The sequence below is a fragment of the Zonotrichia albicollis genome, chromosome 4 (assembly GCF_047830755.1).
Source record: "Zonotrichia albicollis isolate bZonAlb1 chromosome 4, bZonAlb1.hap1, whole genome shotgun sequence".
NCBI lineage: Eukaryota > Metazoa > Chordata > Aves > Passeriformes > Passerellidae > Zonotrichia > Zonotrichia albicollis.
In genome coordinates, this window is record NC_133822.1 from 13,663,725 (window position 1) to 13,685,660 (window position 21,936).

General features: G+C 40.0%; 1 protein-coding gene across 2 annotated transcripts in view; it reads right to left on the bottom strand.

Annotated features, from left to right (window-relative positions):
- RELN (reelin) overlaps positions 1 to 21,936 on the bottom strand; it is a 284,024-nt gene that overhangs the window by 192,843 nt on the left and 69,245 nt on the right. For both annotated transcript variants that reach the window (XM_074538845.1, XM_074538846.1), the window contains exon 3: positions 8,590 to 8,725. In XM_074538845.1, the coding sequence (XP_074394946.1) occupies positions 8,590 to 8,725 (136 nt within the window). The remainder of the gene's footprint in view (positions 1 to 8,589; positions 8,726 to 21,936) is intronic.

Consider the following 21,936-nt stretch of genomic DNA (forward strand, 5'->3'; position numbering starts at 1 on the left):
GTTACAGTGCCAATGTACCTGTAAAATAGGTAATGAAAATAGCCATTAATCACTAACAAGAGCCACAAAACAGTATGGGAAATACTTCAATAATATGCTTTTAAATAAAAATGTATCATTTGAATTGGTGTAGCATCTTCAAATCTTTTAGCTGGTAACTCTGCTGTACAACAGATAACTCTGTTCTACAGATCACAGTCATTCTGAATACTCAAAATCAAGTTTTTCCAGCAGGAGGGCAGCAAAAGCTGATCAAATGTTTTTGTTGTCTTCAAGTTTAGTGTTTAGGTGCTCTTTCTTTCTTGTTTTTAAACTCTTGCTAAAATTGAGCCTAACGAGAACATTGTTATACAGACAAAGGGAGAATTTCTTCCTTGCTGAATATTACTGTGTGTCTACATAATATTTTGTAGCTCACTCTATTAAAGATCCTCCAAATAAACAAGGTGAGAAAATTTAATTTGTAAGAACTGAAATTATGGTCAGAACATCCTTATATGCTCTTATCTGTGTACACAAACGAAGAAAAATTTAAAAAAATATTGTGAAGGTATGAATTTTAAAAGAATGGGAAAGTGTTGCCTGTGCCTTTGATGACAGCATGAACACACCTGATTGCTCTGCTGGACCAAGGGCAGTGCTCAGCACCCTGCAGGATCAAGCTCTTCACCAAATCATTTGGCAATAGTCCCTTGCAAGAAGTCAAGGACTCCCCAGAAACAAGACAATTCATTTGACTCCATTCATGCGCTGGACATTTTATCTGCTTCAGAGATGGCATTGAAATGATCAGGCTCCAACAGCCCACCAGGAGACATTCCAGAGGCACCAGGGACTTTCATGCAGACATGGAATTTAGTTGCACAGGCTCGTCTGCAGGACTGAAATTCATCTTCCTAAAAATTTATCTTCATCTTTTACAATTGTCCTCTGCCTTTGCTTGCACTCATGTTTTATGCTGTAGACAGTAGTTCCAGGTATGGTTAGTGTTCACTCTTTCTATAGCTAACATTTCCAAAAGAACTCCCCAAAACTGGTCAGTGGCTATTTCATTCAGCATATTTCTTCTAGGATGTAATTTTGAAAGGTTTGTTATTGATGAATTATTATTAGGCAAGACGTATTTCATCAACTGCTGTGATACAGAGGAAAATCTATTAGTGGAAACAGTGTTTGGAGTGTGTGCAATATGTTCTGTACTCCAGTCATGCTTTCAAAATTAAGCCATTTTGAGAAAAGGGGAAGATAAAGCAATGCTTTGAATGAAACAAAGGTTTATGATGTTGATGAACTAAAATACATTCTGAAAAATCACCCTGAGGTTCAATTTCAGAGATATTTTTATCAAAATTCAAGAGAGAATCTTAAACACAGTTACTCATAACTGATTCACAGATTGTGCATTGATGGCCTCGTGCACAAAAATAATGTGAATGTTGTGCAGAAAAGGAAGAAAGTAAAATCTAATCTCTGCTTCTAGAATAGCTAAATGAACATTTGTAAGAAGGGAAGCAATTCTCACCATGACCATTTTATTATTCAGATAATACTAGTAGAAAATAACTAAATTTCATTTTATTTCATGCAGGAGGTGCCAGAGTCCTATATGAAGCCACAACAAGATCTTTACAGAGAAGCCAAAGGCTATACTGAGCTTCCTTCTGGTATCATACAAGTATGTGATATAATAAATTTGCGTCACACAAAGAAAACAAATTATCCTAATACAGCACAACATTGCAGTTTCTACTCTGCCATTACACAACACTAACAGAAGTAGCATTTTATGCTTCTTATACATCTTTGGATTTAAGTTTGACTAACACCAATAGAATTTTCATGTGCTTTTACTTTAAATTCATGCTTACATAAACATTTTTTCTGGCTTTGTTGGTTCTGCTTTTCTAATACCTACAACACAGTGTGAGGAGTCTAAAATCACAAATGGCCAGTTGTCTGCACACATGGAGATAAGCTTAAAAATAGAGTAGTCCTCTCATTAAAGTGGGCTTTTAGTAGGAGTATCAGTCATCTGAGATAATATTGCACAACAGATTTGACCTACAGGGAAAAATGAAAAAAATTGCAAGATTTTATGAACTTTACATGGTTGCCATTTTTATTCATACCCTTCAGCAAATTTCAACTATTGAGCAGCCCACTCATTGGAAAGTTCTTGACACAAAGTTAGTTACTGCTGAGGGTGGTGGGGATGAAAATTTCTTTTTATGACTTGGGACAGGATGCTTATGTTTAGGCAGCTGAGTCTGGGTGGGATTCCAATTCACATTTAAAAAATCTTAGAATACATGCCCATGTAAAGGTCCACAAGCAAGCTATGTAGCTAGAGATCCATTTTTGTCAGTGGAGATCTAGATCTTAATTCTGCTGCCTAGAAGTAGTAAAATAATTTGAAACATCCTCAGAAAGCTACTAGGGACCTCATATTCCTGCAGATACCTCTCCCTAGATGTAGAGCTGAATGTTCATGTCTATGGAACCAGATTGCATTCCCATTAACCCTCTGGGGAATTACAGACACACAGCCCATATAAACACCTCCCTGGAGATAGGCACATATCTCATACCCAGTTGAAACAGCTGAAAACCCCTTTTCAGGAGTGGAAAATTAGGTACAACCAGCTTTCACCCTCTCTCATGGTTTTCTTGCTTTGCTCTGAACATTTTTGAGTACTCACCTACGCAGTACCCTCTGTGTTACTATCTTCTGTTAAAAAAAGTTTCTGAAAACACCCACAATTTCTCATTAGTCACCTCAGTCTGCTTTACACAAAAATGATAAAACTGAGACAGAGCTAACAGACAAGTTAAATCTAATTCCACATAGTTGGATGAGCCTTTGCTGTTGGGGGTCATAGAGGAGCCACAATGGTTCCATGCACAGTTTGCATTTCACTGGAAATTAACAAACACAGAAGATGAAGGAGGTAATCTGGGCATCACATCAAAATGGGGCATGAGAGCAGAGCCAAGATAGGAATCAAATATTGGCTCATGATTTTCACAATATTACACGTTATGTTGATTGACGGCACAACAATGCCTCTACCCAGGGAAGTGGAAAACCAAGCAAGGGAGTAATTTTTCTTCATAGTTCCACTAGACTGACACACCAGCAAGGAACAATTACTGATGATTTTTTTTCTACAAGGCATAAGTTATAAGCAGTATGGAAAAATAAAAATAACTGCAACACTGGGCTAAATGTTGGAACTGACTGTAAGCAGCAACTGTTCCTTATTTGATGCTGCCCATGCTATCCCTGACTCAGAGTCCACACCAATATCACAAAGAGTGCTATGAAATATCCTCCTTCACCCTTTTGTTGCAGTAAAGAGTAGGAAGAGAAATGCAGCACTTGCTGAAGCAGGGAGCTGCTTCTTTACAAAACCCCAAAGTCAAGGCTATCTGTACATTAAGGTTTGCATATGTGTTATGGCACAATCCTCAACTGAATGCAGAGATTGCAAATATAGCAGCAACTAGAATGCTGTGAACAACAGTGTATTTCAATGTACAATTCTGTGGTACCATAAGAATGTGAGGGAGAAAAACATACATGACCATATAATTGAGAGTTGATGATACATAAATACAAGGGACTTAAGGGACCTCATTTCTGATAGATGCCGTTTTCTGTTTACTTTATGTTATTATTTGTGTGTATTATCATTGTGTACAAACATAATTGGGTACTTAATCTTTAAGATTATCCTTCGTACTTCTTTAAAACAATTGAAAAAACCACAGTAAACAGTGTCTTAAATGGCAGTTTAGCTAAGTGGTTTACCAGGGGAGTGTGGTTTCTTCAGACAATAGAGATCTTTCCCACCCTGGCTAGAGAACTAATATAGTAAAGCATGTAATCTTCTTGGCTGTTTATTCAATATTTCTATAATTATTATCATAGGTTTTCTATAAATGCTTTAAATAGGTAACCAAGTCTCTCAATCACAGACTTCATGCTCTGTAGTGTTTGTACAGCATGATATTTTGAGTTCATAATTAACACCATTGCCAGTTCCTCAAACAGGCTTAAACACATGGGCATGAAAAGACCAGTTCTGGAACAGGGTGCTTGAAACTTCCCAGAAAGGAGCTGTAACTTTAAGTGATTATGGGAAGAGCCATATTCTCAGTGAAAAACACATCATCTTTCTTGAAAATGTCTTCCAACAGTTCAGCTGTCTGCCTCAGCATTCAGCCCCAGACTTTTTCCAGGAGCTGTGCTGAGAATCAGTTTCTCCTGCCTCAACAGAAGTGATGTGCCAGGGCCCTGCCTCAGCCACCACTGCTGTCTTACCTCTGTGCTCACAGAGAGGGACCACCACAGCTCATTCCCATTCCTATTGAGCCATTTGCACCGTAGGCTGTGCTAATTAAGTGTCACAAAAGATGTGATTTTAGCACTTAATAGCTTATTAGACTCTGCCTAGACTCAGCAGATATCTTTACAGAAGTCCAGTCTTCCATTAATAGAAGTTATAGTGGATATATAGACACAATCATAATTATTAAACACCTGTTCAGCGACTAATACAAATAGTTACACAAGAAAAACACTTATTCTTCTAGGTACATTCTACAGCCTGCAATTCTATTTAATACAATAGCTGGAACTTCTGCAATAAACCCTGCTGGTGGTCAAAACAAAATATGCTTTTGCTATTTAGGTCAGCTTTATCACTTTTGCAAACTACTAAGTTAAGCCATCTATAAAACAACAGGCTTAGCATCCTAAGATGCAGCCCAGCATGCCACCCTGCTTAACAGCCATTATTATCCCTGCTGTCAGGCTGAGCTTTAACTAGGTTAGTGTGAGCTTAGAGCAGAAATTACAAACCACCAAACCTAGCTGAAGGATTATGAAGATAATATTTTACAATTTTGCACACAATCAGAGAAATTACTTGTTAGCATAAAGGAGGACCTGCTATTTTGTGGTGGCAAAGAGCATTTACAGATCCTGGCAATTTGTTTGGGAGGCCCTGTGCTCAATACCTGTTTAACATAGTCCTAAGTTATTGCTAAGAAAACTATTCTGTAATAAATGATGCATTTTAGCTTTCATTTCCTCAGCTCAGCTGGCAGTATCTATGGTGAAAACACACTAAAGGGTCACATTAAGATGTACTACAGGAACACCAACAGCACTCTGTGTTTCTCTTAGAAGTGTATTTCATAGAAAGGTATTTTTAATATTCATTCAGTAGCCATAATAAGGTGAAATAATTTTTAAAGCCCATTTTCCTTGCAGAGCTGTGCCCCACATCCCTCCCCACAGCACAGCAATACTCTTGTGTATCCCTCACTGGCTGTGTCAATAACCTGAGTGTGGCCAGGAGCCTCCTCCTGCACCATGACTGGGAAATGCAAGGGCTGGGGACTGGGAATGGATACACTGACAGCAGGAATATTTCTGGCAGTTTATAAACAAATCACATTGTAGCAGGGAGGATTGTTGTTGGGAATGCCCAAATTTACAGGTATAAATGGTCTGCCAGGCTACTGATTTTTATGAAACTTAGTGTCTTAAACCTCAACCTCCTTATCATGTTTGTTTGCTTACCAGTGGATACAAGAGCTAAAAGGAAGAACAGGCTGACAGCATCACTGCACAAATCTCATGTCTTAGGGCTCCTGTCTTTCAGGACTGAGCTCTACAATAGCACACCAAAAAGCCCAGATGAAGTGAAAGGGAATTTTGCCCATGATGGCTACAGGGTCTTGACTTTGTGTCACATCCACAGAATTCCACTGCTTCAGTGGAAGCCAGAACTGTGTGTGCAGTTAATAAAAGCTATCTGTGCATCTATAGCAAAAGCTGCCTGGCCTGTGAGAGATTTGCCTGGTGACCTTTGTTCAGTTCCTCCTGAGAATTGTCCAGGGAGAGGAATCAACACTCAAAAATCGCATGTCAAAGCCAATGCTAATTAATAACCTTATTATCCATCCCCAGAGAGGTCAAAGACTAATGAGCTGATCTGAATCACAGACAAATTGGCAACACACAATATAGGAAATTCTTACCTATAATGAACTATAGTCAGAGTCTACAAATTCATGTATCTTTCTAAGCACTTCCAATTTATACTAAGTTAAACAAAAATTAATTAAATTTATATATTAAATGTAATCTATATTAAATTTAAACTTTATATTCAATTGAAAGTGTTAAGAAAACTTATTATTTGCTATAAAGGCACAAAAGGAGACAAATAAGATAGAGAGTCCTCTGGAACTCTAGTATTCAGGGAACTGGGTAAGGTAGGCAGACTAACACTGTACCCCAAAAATAGCTTTGTTTACTGCAATGTGTGATTTAGTAAGCAGGAGAAACACAAGCTGAGGCAAGAAAGTGTGGGCAGCTGAAGAAAAATTGAGGAGGAGGATTAGAGGTAAAACATATTTCCCCTCTTTACATTTCCTTCAACTGATGATCATGTTTACCCAGTATTCCTACAGACAAGTGTGATCCTGGAGTAAACACCAACTCCAGAGAAGCTGAGCCTTTCCACTCTGGTCTGAATTCGTACTATGGAAAAGCAAACTGATATAACTGCAGCATTTTGGTCATCCTCAAAGACAAAACAGCATCACCTATGTAGCATCATTATACCTCATGGGAGACGTTCAGAAAAGCCACCAAGACCGACCCAGGGACCCTGGGAGCAGCTGTGGTGCTGGGCTCTCAGCCCTGCCAGATGTAGGTTTACATCCATGCTGCAAACTACCCAGTCAAAAATAAATTCAGATTTCTGCTATGCATGGCTAAGGACTTCCCAAACACAGTGGGAACACCGCCTTTGTTCAAAGGGTGCTTACAGCAAAGAGGTGGATTATGACTTAAAGAGGAAATTAGGGGTTTGATTTCCAAAACTGTTCAGTGCTGGTCTAACTCTGTTACCACTGAAGCCAGGGTTGAACCTTCCATGGATTTCAAGATAGACAAGCATTCATTGCCTTAGAAAAATATTCCTTTAATTTCACTTAAATGAGAGTCAGCATTCATAATAGTATTTGTATTTCTGCAGAGTTATTTGTCAGGTCTTCTTCAACAATGGCAAACATGAACAAAAAACCCAATATAAAACCATGGGGAAAAAATCACCCACAGGAAAATGAATGACTGGTTAGAAATTGACCTCAAACCTCACAATGGAGGGTCATATTTCATAAAAAATACATTCACAGTCACTCCGCAAGTTGGGACCAAAAATTCAACAAATATCTCTTTAATAGCAGGAAAACAAAATAATTCAAGAAAAAAAGGGAGTAAGCAAGAATGAAACAGAGAAGATGTACAGGCAGCTCAAACAAACTTTAGCTGCTTCTTTATCCAAAAAAGAAATCGTTTTTAGAAAGAAGTTAAAGGTTGTATAAACCCCATAGCTGACAGATTTCCTCAAGGTATATACAACTGTTGTATATACAATAAATACACTCTCACAATTTAGCTATCAACCATCAAAACTATTATTCCCCAATTTACTGTTACATGTTTAGAAGAAGACAGAGCCAGAAATAAAAATGTCTTCACATTGTCATCACAGCGAATAAATAATGTATCCTGACAGTATAGGCAAAAAGTGCATTATGTAGGTAAAGGGGAAATATCAAATTCACAGGCAAATCAATCCACAGGTACTGTGCTCACTGTGCTCATCAGAAACTTATGTAGTCAAAGTCAGCTGTTCATTGTTATTTTTTACAAAAGTCAAAATATTTGATTATATGGGGCACTTACCTGCTGCTTCCCAGTATAGATTGAAAGGGAATAATACTCAGAAAACTTGTTTTGACAACAGTAAACACAGAAATGTCTCTGAAATGATGCAATTATTCACTTATTGAATTAGGGAACTAACTGTCTGCCTTTTTTTCTTGAAAATGTCAAACTTGAAACATTTTCTACTTTTGACAGCATTCTCAGTGTATTTTCTCTCTCAAATCTGGTCTATAAAATTCTGGGACAAATAATTAGAAATTACTTGAAGGTAAAAGTTAGTAACATATATGCTAATGATTGAAGATTAGCTATTTTGTTAGAACTTTATTTGGTGCTAAAACATTAAATGATAACTTATGTCTGTAAAACAAATTACCAAAAAACCCTCTTGGTCATTCTTGGTTCATCAGAAGTTCAGAGCGTTTAAAATTAGGAACAGTAAATACCTGACTATAGCTACTCTCAAATACTTGCATTTTGTATTGATTCTTACTATATGAATAATATATTTGTGTGATGTTCTAACTCATATTAAATGCAATAATCACAAGACCGTGTCACTGCAAATGGGCCATATACTTAAAGGATCAATGATATGATTAAGTAGAAGAATTAATTTCTTTTAAATGTGAGACTTCCTCATGCTTTGAAAATAAGAAGTCCCAATATTCACAGAAATGCTTCAGCCAGAAAGAACTCAATATTCTCACTTCAAATTACAGTGTACACCTGTCAGTGTACTCTGACTGTTTTACTCAGCAGTGTGAGCAGGCTGGGTGGTTCCATTATCTCCAGAGTGAGTGTCTGCCCATGGGTAGACACTCTGTGCCCATACATACATGAAGTTGACACAGCCCGTGCCTGCAGGCGGAGCGATCCAAACAAAGCTGAGGTTGGTGGTTGGGAGATGGCTCACATGGGATGCAACCACGCTGCACATGAACTGGTTTCCAAACTGGTGGTCAGACATAATTCCTGGGAGAAAGAGACAGAGGAAGGAAACAGTAACAAGTGTTAATGGCTCATTGCAAGGTGCTAACAGACCGAGAAATGCGTCTGCCATGTGTTTCATCATGGCAACACGGAATGAAAAAACCCCAGGGGCGTGCCATCAAATAATTAGAATTAATGCCAATGAAAATACTGGAGCTGGCCTTTGCTGGAGCCAAGGCTGACTTTGTATTTACTGCAAGGCTCCGTGTATTTTCTGCTATTAGTCTTCATGAGGCCAATGCCAGAGGAAGTATTTGCATTTTTGAAGGAGGAACTGGATCACAGCTACTGTAAATCAGTTATTCCATTACCTCATTTACACTCATTACAGATCTAAAAGACAATAACACCTGAAGAAAAAAAAAAAAAAAAAGAAAAAAAAGAAAGAAAAGTTCTATTTTAGTCAGAAAAATGAAGCTCTTAGAGAAAGGTATTATCTATTAAAAGACATCTATTTGGGAAAACCAGATGAACTCTGGAATCACAAACTCTTCTGATCTGAAGATCTTCCACAGTTCTACCAGTACATGTTCTTTTGATTTTTCTCTTACTTCTTTCTCATATGTGCTTTTAATACATGAATGAATGCAAATGTCATCTAATAATCCCTCCCCCTGGAAATCGCTGCAGTTCAACATTAAACAAAAGAACTGTATTTTTAATGTAAAAAAATGTCTGACAGCAATCTTTCTCCCCTTGGAGCCCTTTTGTAGTTCCCTACAAAGTCGTACAAACTTGGTTGTTTGTTTGACACCCTTTGGCTTAAAGGAAGGCAATCTTATCAGAATGGATCACTGCACCTTTACTCCTCCTACATGAAAGAGTAAATGATAAAACTATTCTTTTAAACACAGTTATCAGAAGACAATGCCTTGTTCCAAGTTACTTCAAATATTGAACCTTCATTTCAGAAAACAGTGACATGGGCTGAAACATTGCTAATAGGATCAGAAGGAAAAGGCAATGGGAGCAGGCAGTACTGTGCTCAAAAAGGTCACAGCCAGCTATTTGGTGATTGCATCTCAAAGTTTATAGTGGCTGGTATTTCCTGAATTTGCTTGTTGCAATTCAAACAATAATAGAGAAATAAAGCCTGTGTCTTGTCGTAGTGTACAGCACAGCACACGCCACAGCTGACACAGGCACAGTACTCAGAGCATCACCATACAATTTCAGAAAGCTTCAACCCCTGCAGAGCAACACCATACCACTTCAGAAGGCTTCAGGTGTCTGCCCATACAGAGCAACATCACTTCAGAAGACTGTTCTTCTATCATCACGTCAAGCATCTGCCCTCCTTGCTCTTTAGCCCAACCTTTTATTCTCTCATGTTGATGCACTGCCCCTGTGTGCCCTCTGTTCCCTTTGGTGGTTGCTCAGTACCCTTGGGCACTCCCTGGCTCATTGCTGTCAGTGCTGCTCACCTGCTGCTCACAGCTGTGCCCACTGGGGACGGGGCTCAGCCACAGCCCCATCCCAATCACCACACACTGTGTGCCTACAATCTCTGAGTATCAGAATCCTCTATGACTGAGTTTTTGGGAATTCTCCTGTAATGTGAATGCAGCAATTTTTTGTAAGCCCCCACAGATCCAGATGTGGAAGGAGTTTGCAAGTGAGAGTTTTACACCAAGGAGGGGATAAATCCTTCCTAATGCAAGCACACTGCTCCACTGAGTACCCCCAGGGACTGGATGCCAGCAGTACCTTGCATGAAGTGGGGGCTGTCTCACAAGCAAAACATTTCACATTTTACAGACAAAAGGCAATGTCTGAAATCCTGGTCAGGTACTGGTGAGGATGACAGATTATAGCTCAAGGTTATGGATGTTATTTATCCTCAGGGTTATGAAATTCTAAACCAGCTTCAGTTTTTGGGCGGGAGAAATGAACCACAGTGAATTTAAGTGATCCATCCCAGGAGTGACAGCAGGCAGCAGGTGATGGTAGTGACGCCTGTGTCTTTTGCAAACAGCCACAACCTCCTCATTCAGGGTTTTTCAGTTCCCCACTGAAAATCCACATGAGATTTTCTGTCATTCACACAGTCACAGCTCAAATCCCCAAATGAAGCTGCAGCTCATTGTGTCAGGGTAGTCACAGAGAAGGCTCAAGCTCCCGTGAATGGAGCCTCTTTTCTGGAGATCAGTAGTAGGGAAATCCAGAGAGATGGTATTTTACTGACTTTTCTTTATTGCAAGAGACTAGATGCAGATGAGATCTGGCCACTTCTTGCCATGCTGTATTGTTTTATTTGCCATTCTTGGCTAATTGGGAGGGGTGGCAGTAACATCCTCAAGGAATCCCTTTTGCCTGGTGCCCAGGCTCACTGCCCTGCTCTTACTGCTGAAGTCCTGCAGCAGAGCTCTACTGGGACAGATGTGTCCAAAAATATGCCCAGAGAGGTCCCTCACAGAGCAAATGCTATTTGGGCAACTGCTTTGCTTTGCCCAGGGTGTCAGGTGGTAACTCTGATTTGTTCCCAAAGCCTGTCCCTCTCTATGAAGCTCTGCTAAAGCCAGTGGCTCCAGCACAGTGGGCTGGGTCTGGGGGCTGCTGCAGCTCTCATCTCTCACCATCCCTGGCTGTGCAGTGGGAACAGCCAGGCTCAGACTACCAGGGTAATTAAATAACAGATGCTGTCAGGGGAGAAGCAGGAACAGCCCTGCAGTTTGAAGAAATTCCCCTTTCTCCAGAGCCAGCCAAATGCAAGGGAGGACAAAGGCTGCCCTAACACATCCCCCAGCCACGGGACAGCCAGAGCAGCTTCGGGAATGTGACTGCTTCCCTCCTTGGCAGCAACTTGTGAGTTAATGAATTCCCTAGGTTTCCCTGCAAAAATGTGCCTAATACATCAAACACATACAACATCTGTGGAGAATTTCTTTTTCCTTTGATTTACAGTTTAAAAAAAGAACAATTTTGCAGTTACTAGAATAAATTCTAAACAAGGAAAAAAACCAAGTAATTCAATTTTTTTTTCAGAAAAAAAGTCAATGAATAGTACAGCAATCATTCAAATCCCAATTTTATAATTTTATCACCATGTTATCTTTAGATTTTATTAATAATTCATTGCTATATTATTGCAATAAAAACAACCCTCCTCATCTCCTGGACCTTTCCTGAACACATCAACTCCATTTAGGAGTTCAGAACCTTTAGAACATCTAACAACAATTAAATAATGAAACTTAATGAAACTTCAATGAAGGACAGCAATATTAAAAAACTTTTTGATGTTTAAATTCCAAGGTTTCCCATTGAAGGTTGAACATAAAAAGGATAAAAATGCAAAAAACACTGGACAATTAAATTGATACTAAGAACTTGTTAAATTAAGGGCAAAGAATATTATTCCACCTTTTTGCTTCCAGTCTTTTTGCAGTTCCTTATTATGGAAAGCAACTCCACCCTTCTCCTCCAGCCCCTCTCCAAACTGGTAAGCTGCTGTGTGTTTGCCCCATAGCAAATCAAAGTACAGAAGTGAAAAAACATTCTGCTACAAAAATTTTAAATGATTATGAGACAAGTCTGATAATACAGCAGCCCTAAGAACAAAAGTGGATCGTGTATGTACCTCTGACAGCTTCAGAGTGGCTCAGGTCAATATTGTGTGTAGGTATCTCTCTCACTTCCTGGTGACCAGTGCCACTATGCACATTCAAGTCTAGTCTCACAAAGTCTCACAAGTTGCACAAAACTAAAAATCTTTCGGTGAAATTTTAAGATCATCCTGTATAAAAGTCTATAAACACTTCAGCAAAAAATCAAGTGTTTCCATGTGACTTAATGAGTACTGAAATGCTCAGAGTTTTGTGAGAGGTACCCATCCACAGCTCTAAAACATGCTGCATGCAAAAAGGCTGTTAGCATCTCTCTGAATTCCTTTTGCCTTGGTTTTTACAGTGTGCACTCCTCATAATGACATGCTGCAGACTTCTTTCTACATTCTCCATCCCCTAAAATTCCTGAGGCTGTAGGAGTCTCAGTATGATCAGAATAACCATCACAACCATTCAAATCCCAGACAAGCTTTGTACCTGCCAACAGCACTGCCAGGACAGAAATTAAACATTCTCAGTCCTTCTCAACAGGGAACTCAGCAGCTGTTTTTATTGTGTAAACTTTAAACAAAATGTGTTTAGGTCTACTCAATACACTATCTATAGTCAATCAAAGAACTTCTATTTGAAGAGGTAGATTTCAAGGGATAAAATTAATACAAGAAATGCAGGGATACAGAAAAATATTGGAAGGAAAAGCTTAGGTAAAGTCAGGTGATAAATACATAACTTCAATCTTTAAATGTTTAAAAGTATTTAATTGATAATCAGAACCCCTAGTAGGTCTGTGACAGCTAATGCAGGGAAATATTTTTTTTCTTTTATAGGATGGCACACACAAAGGTGTGTGAGATGGGAAAATGGTGGTCCACAAATGCCCAAATTCAGGTGCTGATCCTGAACTCATTATTCCTTTCACCTTGTTGTGTAACTTCTCCAAAAGGGAGAACATAGATGATAGCAGCCATTCTCCCATGTGGGCCCCTGAAAGACAAAAGATGATCTTTTCTAGTGATAGAGCTTGGGAAGCATCTAATGCAAACTAATTTTCCCAGACAAATGCAGGAAAGAGTCACATCTTTCTCTGCTTGAGAAGCATGGACCTGCAACAGCTCTGACTTTCACCCTGTCTTATGTAACTACATAATATTCTGTATTACAACATGACATATCCTCCTCAGAAAACAGTTTTCTAAACCAGAACTTCATACAAGGAGCTCATCTGCATGTCAAGGTCCTCAGTAAACCCTTCCTTATAGCTAGGGCTCAACAGAATTTCCAGTGATGAACCAGATGGCAGCTAGATACCATTTCCTATTTACTACATGATTTGAGTATGATATTAAACAAGAGAGTGAATGTTAAATACAGGTGTAAAATGAATCACCACATTTTGGCTTTGCTGCTTCTAAACTGATTATCTGCTTCATGCTTCCATTTTCACAGAAATGTGTAAGTGAGAGCAAAATGCCATACATAAAATATTGATGAAATTCCAAGAAGAAAAATCTCCAAGTAACAAAATAACTCTGACATCTCTGAGAAAGCAATAATTCCTGATTAGGAGATAATAAATTTGAGCCAGAAACTGACATTTTCAAATTAGATTTTGTGTTATGCAAAAATAAAGTACCTAGCCCTAGGAACCATCTCTTCCCTTGGGAAGCAGAGCTGGGGGCTCTGTTCTCCACCCAGGCTCTGGCATCTAAAAGGGTGATCCACAAATCCACAAGGTAAGAACAGTTCTGTCTGGTAAAAAGCAGAAATTATGCAAAAGTGACTGTGCCTGAAAATACCTCCTGTGCTAAATCCCATGTACAAGTGGCCAAACCAGGGCTTACTACTTGTTTTCCCCATGCAGCATCAAGGACTTGTTCTGAGGGGGATGATAATTTTTTCAAAATGGAAAGATGATTGTAGCCTTTTTTTTTAATATTTTCAATTAAAGTAATCACTTTGGCAGGGAGCTTATGCCCACAGTCTCCACTTTCCAGAATCACATCCTCTCTAAGAAACTGAGGATCAGTTATAGAGGTGCCCCCTATGATTCTCCTGTCACATGGAAGAGCACACCACTGAGATGCAGGAGTGCTGGGAACAGTGACAACTTTGTGCCATTAACAAGGAGCCTGGTTCCTCAGTAAAACCCCTGTAGAGCAGGGCTCCAGGACTGTGCAGAACCAAGGTCCTCTGCAAGCTCAGGGGAAGCCATGTTATCTGATGTTATCCATGTTATCCACATTATCTGAGGTGCAGCACAGGCCACAGCGCAGCTGCACTGGTGGCTGCCAAGACCTGAACTCACAGAAAGCCAGGTGGAGACCTTAAGGAACATTTTAGGATAAAATCTCAATGTATATAGACATGAAGTGCTATTTACAGCTGCTAAAGCTGCAGCTTTCAGACCACGCTTTCAGAGGTAGGAACCTCCCTTTGTCCTGTGTATCTTCAGATGTTTTAAAGGACCTTTTTGAGACTCACCTGTAAATATATGTAAAACTGAAATTTATGTTTTCACTGAATGCTACAGAGAGTGAAATAATGCCATAGTTTCAGTTATTGGAAGAATATTTGAACAACATCCTTAAACAGTTATGAACCCCTCTCAGAACCCTGCAATGTAGTCTTAAAATTTTAGAACTAGTGATGGGAAGAAAATCAAATTGCTCCCTGTTTTTCAGTGGGTTTTGTCTTTAAAAAAAAATCCCACCAAAATGTTAAAGGAAAACATCAATAATCCATGTTAAAAAGGACCATTGGGGGTAAAGAAGTATCTGGAGCTGATAACTATAATTTCTAAAGAATGAACACAAATGTACAGTTGTGAGCTCATGCAGTTTTTACCCAAGCAAGTAGCCAGCTAAATGTTTCTAAATTACATATGTAAGTTCCTTTCAGCTGGAGTAAAAGCGCAGAATGTGGCCCTAAGTGAACTGCACCCACCCTGCTGAAATTCGCTGTTGCCAATTGATTTTTGGGGGAGATTTCATTCTGCTTCACAGGAAAAAACACATCTCATTTGACAGAGTGTAGCAGACTGCTAAAGCACTTGGTAGCCTTGTGATCAATTAAGGGTCAGGATGGTTTGATAAATTATTAAAGAGTATGAAGAAAGAAAAGACCAGCAACCAACACATACATTCTCCCACCCAGCAATATGTTATTTTTATCTTTCTTGAAGTCAGGTGTTTGTTTCATTATTATTATTATTATTATTGCTATCGCTTCACTATTAAATAATAAATCTTTTCACTATCTGCAATGCTGGGGGGAAAATACCATTCACATGTTAATCAGAACACTAGGAAAAAAACACATATGTGTAAAACAGCCTAATAAAGTCTGTCTCTAAAATCCATAATCCCTTCAGTGGTCAGGAGAAAACCAGAGTCTGAATACAGCAACCTGATTCTTCAGAGGGTACCACAGTGCTGATGTGACTCACACTTGAGATAATAATAATGGGTTTTATAACCTTTTTTCCCCCATACATGAAATGTAAATATATTTTCTTCATAGTTCTGAAAACAATAATTTATTTCAAGTTCACATTTGAATTACATTCACAAACTGGGATTCAGGGAAACAGCTCAGAATAGGGCTTTTAGGTGCTTACAGGAGAAGTGCTTTATATCCACATTTGTGAGTACTTTCTGAAGCAAACCTTTCACTAGAACCAGAGGTTTGCAGGAATGAACCACTAACGAACAGATTTTTGAAAATTTGCTGCCAAAGGGAGGATATATTTTTTGCTTAATCTCACTTTCAATGTTCTTCTTTAAGGGGATTGTTAATCAAAACTTTTGAGCACATTCTCTTAGAACCCACTTAGGGTTATAATTTAATCTCAGGGATTTATGAGTACTGGTCTCATTAAACCTAACAGGACCTACACATATGGAAATTGTGGAGAATGGTGAGAATTGTGGAAATGTGGAATTGTGAAGAATATCCCCTCACTGAGTGAGTCCCTTGTGTGATTTGGCTGCACGAGTCAGGGGAACGGGGTGGTGAGGCCCTGGTCTGCAGCCTTTTGGTGGTTTCAGGCCACTGTCAGAAGGATGAGAAGACAATTTACTGCTGAAATCTAAGTGCTCCATAGAGAGCAGCACAGCACTAAGTGCTCCAAGGCAAGTAGATTTAGTAACAGTAAACAGGGACCAGCAGTAACATAAATAGAAAATGCTAATAAGTTACTATGTTGCTGAAATATAGAAGAAGAAAAAAATCTATTTCCAAAAGCTTGAGTCAAAATCTATTTTAAATGTTTTCCTAATAGTCCCAGCATGTTTTATAATAAGCAACTTATATATATTTCTTTATAGACCTGTTAGGCTGATACCTGTGGGATCTCAGCACCTCAGGACTGAGGTGCCGAGCCACCGAGACCACCCTTGGGGGGCTCGGGAGTCCTGGAATGTTGCCAGAAGTGTCTGGTGGCTGGACTTTGATCCTACACGGGAGACGACACCTGTATGAGGATAGGAGGACTTCACCGGGGTGGATGGTGAAGGGATTAGTTAATTAGAGGGTGAGACACAGGGTTTAAGATTGCTGTACAGGGGAGTTTAGAGAAGTAAGATGGAGGAATTGGGGCGTGTCCTGTCCTTCTTCTTCTTCTTCTTCTCCTCCATCTTCTATGGTGATGGTGGCACTTTGGGATTGGTCATTACTAAAAGTGCACCGGGCAATAAGAATAAATGGTATTGGGGAATAATGATAAATATTGTACACGTAACAATGGGTATAAAGATAGGTGACTGTCCGGAGGGCAGCACAGTGTGCTCATGGCTGACTGCTGAGCAGACCTCTGTCGGGCTGAAAGAAAATCTTTTAGATAAACAATTAATAAACATAAAAACCGAAAGAAGAACTGAAGCCTCTTCTTGTCCTTTGATACGCGGGCTGCCCCAAGGCCACTCCGGGCCTTTCCAGGCCCTTCAAACAGCCGAAAACCGGACAGATACCTTCATTCTGTACTTTCCACAGTTTCTATTTTAGCACCAAATTCTAGTTTATTCTGTTGAAGGAAAGCAACTGTCCCCGGTTTGCATCCGCTTTTTGTTTTTAACTTGTTACTGTATTTGACTCGTGTCTCATCCATATGAGCAGCTCTCATACAACTTCCAAAAAATATAGCTTTGTTCTGAATCTTTCCACTTTGCAAACATAAATCTTTGTCTCATGAGCCAAACATGAGACACTCTCCTTGACAGGGCTTATACCAGTGACAAATGTGACAAAGGGACACCTTGTTATCAACCAGACATCTGCTCCCACCAGACTCATTGTCAGAGCCAGCAGTAACCACATCCTTCTCCTTACAGCAGCAACAATTCACCAAAGCAGCACTGGAGCCCCTGGAATTGCCCTGAATTTGCTTTAGTAGGAGTGAAACTGTGAACCAGCAGCCTTAACTGGCAACACCATCCTGACCCACTAATTTAAACAGAGCCATGACCCAACCAAACCTCCCTGCTGACCAGAGCAAGGGACATCAAATGAAACATTGCTGAGCAATAACTAGAAAATCACCACACAGTCACTAAAAATGTAACTGCCCAGCACTCATCCATAAACACAGACATCCTGATTGGATCTATAATGCACCTAGAAAGCACCAAGCTGGGTTTTTAAAATAACATAATAGATAGTCTTCACCCCAGACTCAGCTGAGCTGATCTGAGTGGTTTGCAGTGACAGCATCCTCTCTTGCCTATGTGGTTGCTGGTAGCACTTCCTGGTATCTTGTTTGCTCTTCTATAGCCTAGCATGACTAATTAGAATAATGGCTTTACCTACAAAAGCCTAAATCTCTCTTTAATTTATTCAAAATGAAGTTAATGGTTTCTGGCAGCAGTCTGCCTTGTAAGGCATTTCCTTTGTTTTGATCCTTGGCCCGCAGCCGTGTTTTGTGTTTGCCCTCATTGCTGTCACTGCCTCAGTCACCACAGGAGCCACTCAGCACCTCCTATCCTGGCTGCACTTGCACTGTCCTAATTACTCTTTATATCTCTGTTATCAACACTGCTGGTGAACTCTGATGCTTTAAAATTGATAGTTTCCTCCAAGGCAAATTAAGTCAGTCAAACCAATCAATAAGGATAACTACATAACGAAACCAGAGGGACTTCCATATAAATCTTTCCAGATGGAGTATTTATCATCTGCAGATGTCTCCTCCTGTTTTGGAGTGATGTTGTTATGGAAGCTATCCTGTTTTATCCCTCAATCCCTTATCTCAGATGATCTTAAAGTCAACTTGAAATCATATTGTGTTGTCTGGGCTAGCTGGGATAGAGCTGGTTTTCTTCCTAGTGTTGTGGTTTGGATTAAACATGAGAATGACATTGATAACAAGCTGATTTTTCAGTTGTTGCTCAGTAGTGCTGACCCCTAAGTCAAGGACTTTCAGCGTCAAGTGTCAAGCCAAGTGTCTCGTGCTGTGCCATGAGCAGGTGCACCAGAAACAAGGAGGAGCATGGCCAGGAAGGCTGACCCAAATGACAAAGGGATATTCCATGCCATGGGATGCCATGGGCAGTCTGTAAACAGGGGGACTTGGCCAGAAGTTGCCAATTTCTGCTCAGAGATGGGAGGGGCATTGGTCAGCAGGTGGTGAGCAATTGTATTGGCACTATTTGGTTTTTCCGCTTGAGTTTTATCCCTCTCTCCCTTTTTCATTTTCATTATTATTACATTTTACTTTATTTCAATTATTAAACTGCTCTGATCTCAACCCATGAGTTTTACCTTTTTCTGATTCTCTTCCCCATCCCAGGGAGTGGAGAGGGCTGGAAATTGAGTGAGTGGCTCAATGCAGTTGGAGTCTGGGATAGAAGTATAATGTGTACAGAAGACAGGTTTGTTCCTCACCAGTACCAACTGCAACATCTCCACAGAGCTGGAGACAAGAGGCACTTTCCATTCATAGGAGCAGTTCTGGAGGTGCTACAGGTCTTATGATCCTCCTTGCTTACAGCAGCCTCAGCAATACCTACACTAGGGTGACCTATGTAAGGCCTCCTACAACCCCAGGGACCCTTGCTGGGACACTGAAGTGACCTGTGACACAGCCAGTCCCATAATCTCTGGGAGACTTCTGTGACATCTGAGCCTCACAAAAGCCTCTCTGCTCTGGAAAGATGCCATGCAGGCAGGAGAGATGCATCTGTGAGGCAAAGGCCAGCTGAAGTAATGACAGACTGTGGTTTTATCTTCATACAACCACTACACAACCACTTACACATGTGCCATTTGTACCTACAGTGTCTGTAACACTGTGATCAGGAGTCAGGATGTTTGCCTTTTTCAGCAGCTGAAACCCGTGACACATTAGTGCTGGTTTGCTACAAATTCCTTAGAATTCATAAATACAAAAGCCAGAACAGTAAAGTTGCATAATGGGCACCATGGCCATTCTCACCCTCAGCAAAGGGGTGAAGAGAGCAGAGGAATCACTGACCAAGTTGGTGGAAGAGGTAAGGGAGAAGTGGGGCTAGAAAAATGGTATTATGGATTGAATGGAGGAATTTCAAATAAAATTGTCAATCTCCAGGAGTTCTTTTTTGAAATCATGCTGAAATTCAGTGCTGCTGGCTGAAATCCACCCATACCTGTGTCCAGATCAAACCAGTGTGGAAGGAAGCACAGTCCTGTACACCACCTGTATGGTCCACAGATATTTGGATGTATCAGGAAAAAACCTGGCTGATTTTCCTCCTCTGAGGCCCCAAATCTGTGGTAGTTTTTACAGCATAAATACAGCTATTATAGCATTGATATCTTTTAGAAGGCATTAGGTCTGGGCTAAAGCATTCCGTCCTGCGACAGCGAGTGTGTGCTCTGTGTGCTGGGTACCAGTAGCAGGATGTGGCAGCCCAAAGGGACAGCCTGGCTGAGACCACATCCCTCAGCAGCACCTGGCTGACCCCAACAGGGTGATCTCAGATGCCACCAGAGACAGAGGGAAAAGAGGCAGAAGTTTTGACATTCAGGTGCTCAGTAAAGCTAGAGTGTGAAAATCAAACTGTTTCCCTTGATACACACTGCTCATGCTTTTTTTCATCATCGGAACAGAGAACTGTGATTTGCAGACTTTTGTGGTATTTTTGGAAAAAATTTTTAAAAAGGAAAATGAAAAACTCCTTTTCTACAAACGCACAAAAAATTGCCTTAATTCTCTATGCATATTTAACATCCCTTTTTACAATTTACAGGACAAAACAGAAAGTCTAAAAATTGTTCCCTGTCTCTTGTAAAATGTGCAGTAATTTATTTTGCCTCCTGGTTTATCCTAAATAGTGCAATGATCCAATTCTTTGCATTTTCATAATGCCTCTCCCCTACTGGTCAGCTGTGGACCACAATGTTGAGAGTATTAAAGGGAAGGGCAGCATAGTCAGCAGGCTGAATTTCTGCCCACTGAAGGCAGAATGGCACCCATAAGAAAACTCCTCAAAAAATATATTGCAAGCTAAATAACATGAACAGCAGCAAAAAAATTCAGGAAACAAAATCTAAATACGAAGCTTTACACACCAAAAGAAGCAAAAATAATCACAGCCAGCAACCTCAGAAGGAGAGTAAATTATTTTACTAATTCACTCCCACATTACTTATTTGGAGGTGAATTATTTGGATTATTTATTTGTTTTTACTCTAGTGACAAAAAAACACCCATGAAAAAAAAATCTGATGTATTGCCCCCTGCCATGTGGTATATATTAAGACATATATACCATAGACAAAAATTGTAACACTGCAGTTTTGTTTCTATCTGACAACACTTACAGTCAGTCAAGAATCACAAGAATGCAAAGAAAGAAAGGCTGCATTTCATTCCTTTGCCTGAAACTTACTTCTAGACAAAACATCATCAATCCTCAACATGCAAAAGCACTTCCAGATCAGATATAAGACAGGAAAATAAAAGCAATCTACCAAGAACAGTAACCCCCTTATAAACCATCAGTCAGTGTTAACCAAAACGCCTGGGGAAAAATACTGCAGGAAAAAACCTGCAGTTATTGGAGTCTGTGTCCTCAGAAGAGCACTTTATGACTAAAGGGTCAGTGCTGATCTCCTGCAGTCATTTCATGTTCAATAAAGGATCCTAAAATGTATTCCTGGGGGTGCTGCCATGGGCTGGCATTGGGCTGGCCCAGAGGCAGGGCAGTGTCCCCAGAGTGGCACTCACTGCTCCACACCCCTGCTGTAGCCCCTGCTGTACTTGGTGTCCTATGCGTTTATGGAAAACAAAATTAAAACAGAATAAAATATTCACCTCTGAAGCCTAATCAAGGTTCATGTGATAGCAGCCAACATAACAACATGCATTAAAATTAAGGCTGCTATAGAAACAGGGTGCAGAGCCCTCTACCACATGACCTACAAATCAACTCATGGTTTTGCTGAAAAAAAGAAAACTTTATCCCATCCTGTGTAAATATGAGGACACCACCAAACTAAAGATCATGTGTAAGAAGGTCAGAGCTGCATTTTAGAATTTGGGATGGAAATGGAAAAAATATTTGGACTCCAGATGTGGGGTGTGAGTGTGAGCAGAGCATCCCAGGTGCTCCTACTGCATCAGCTAGATGCTTCAATTTAATCTGAAACCTTGCT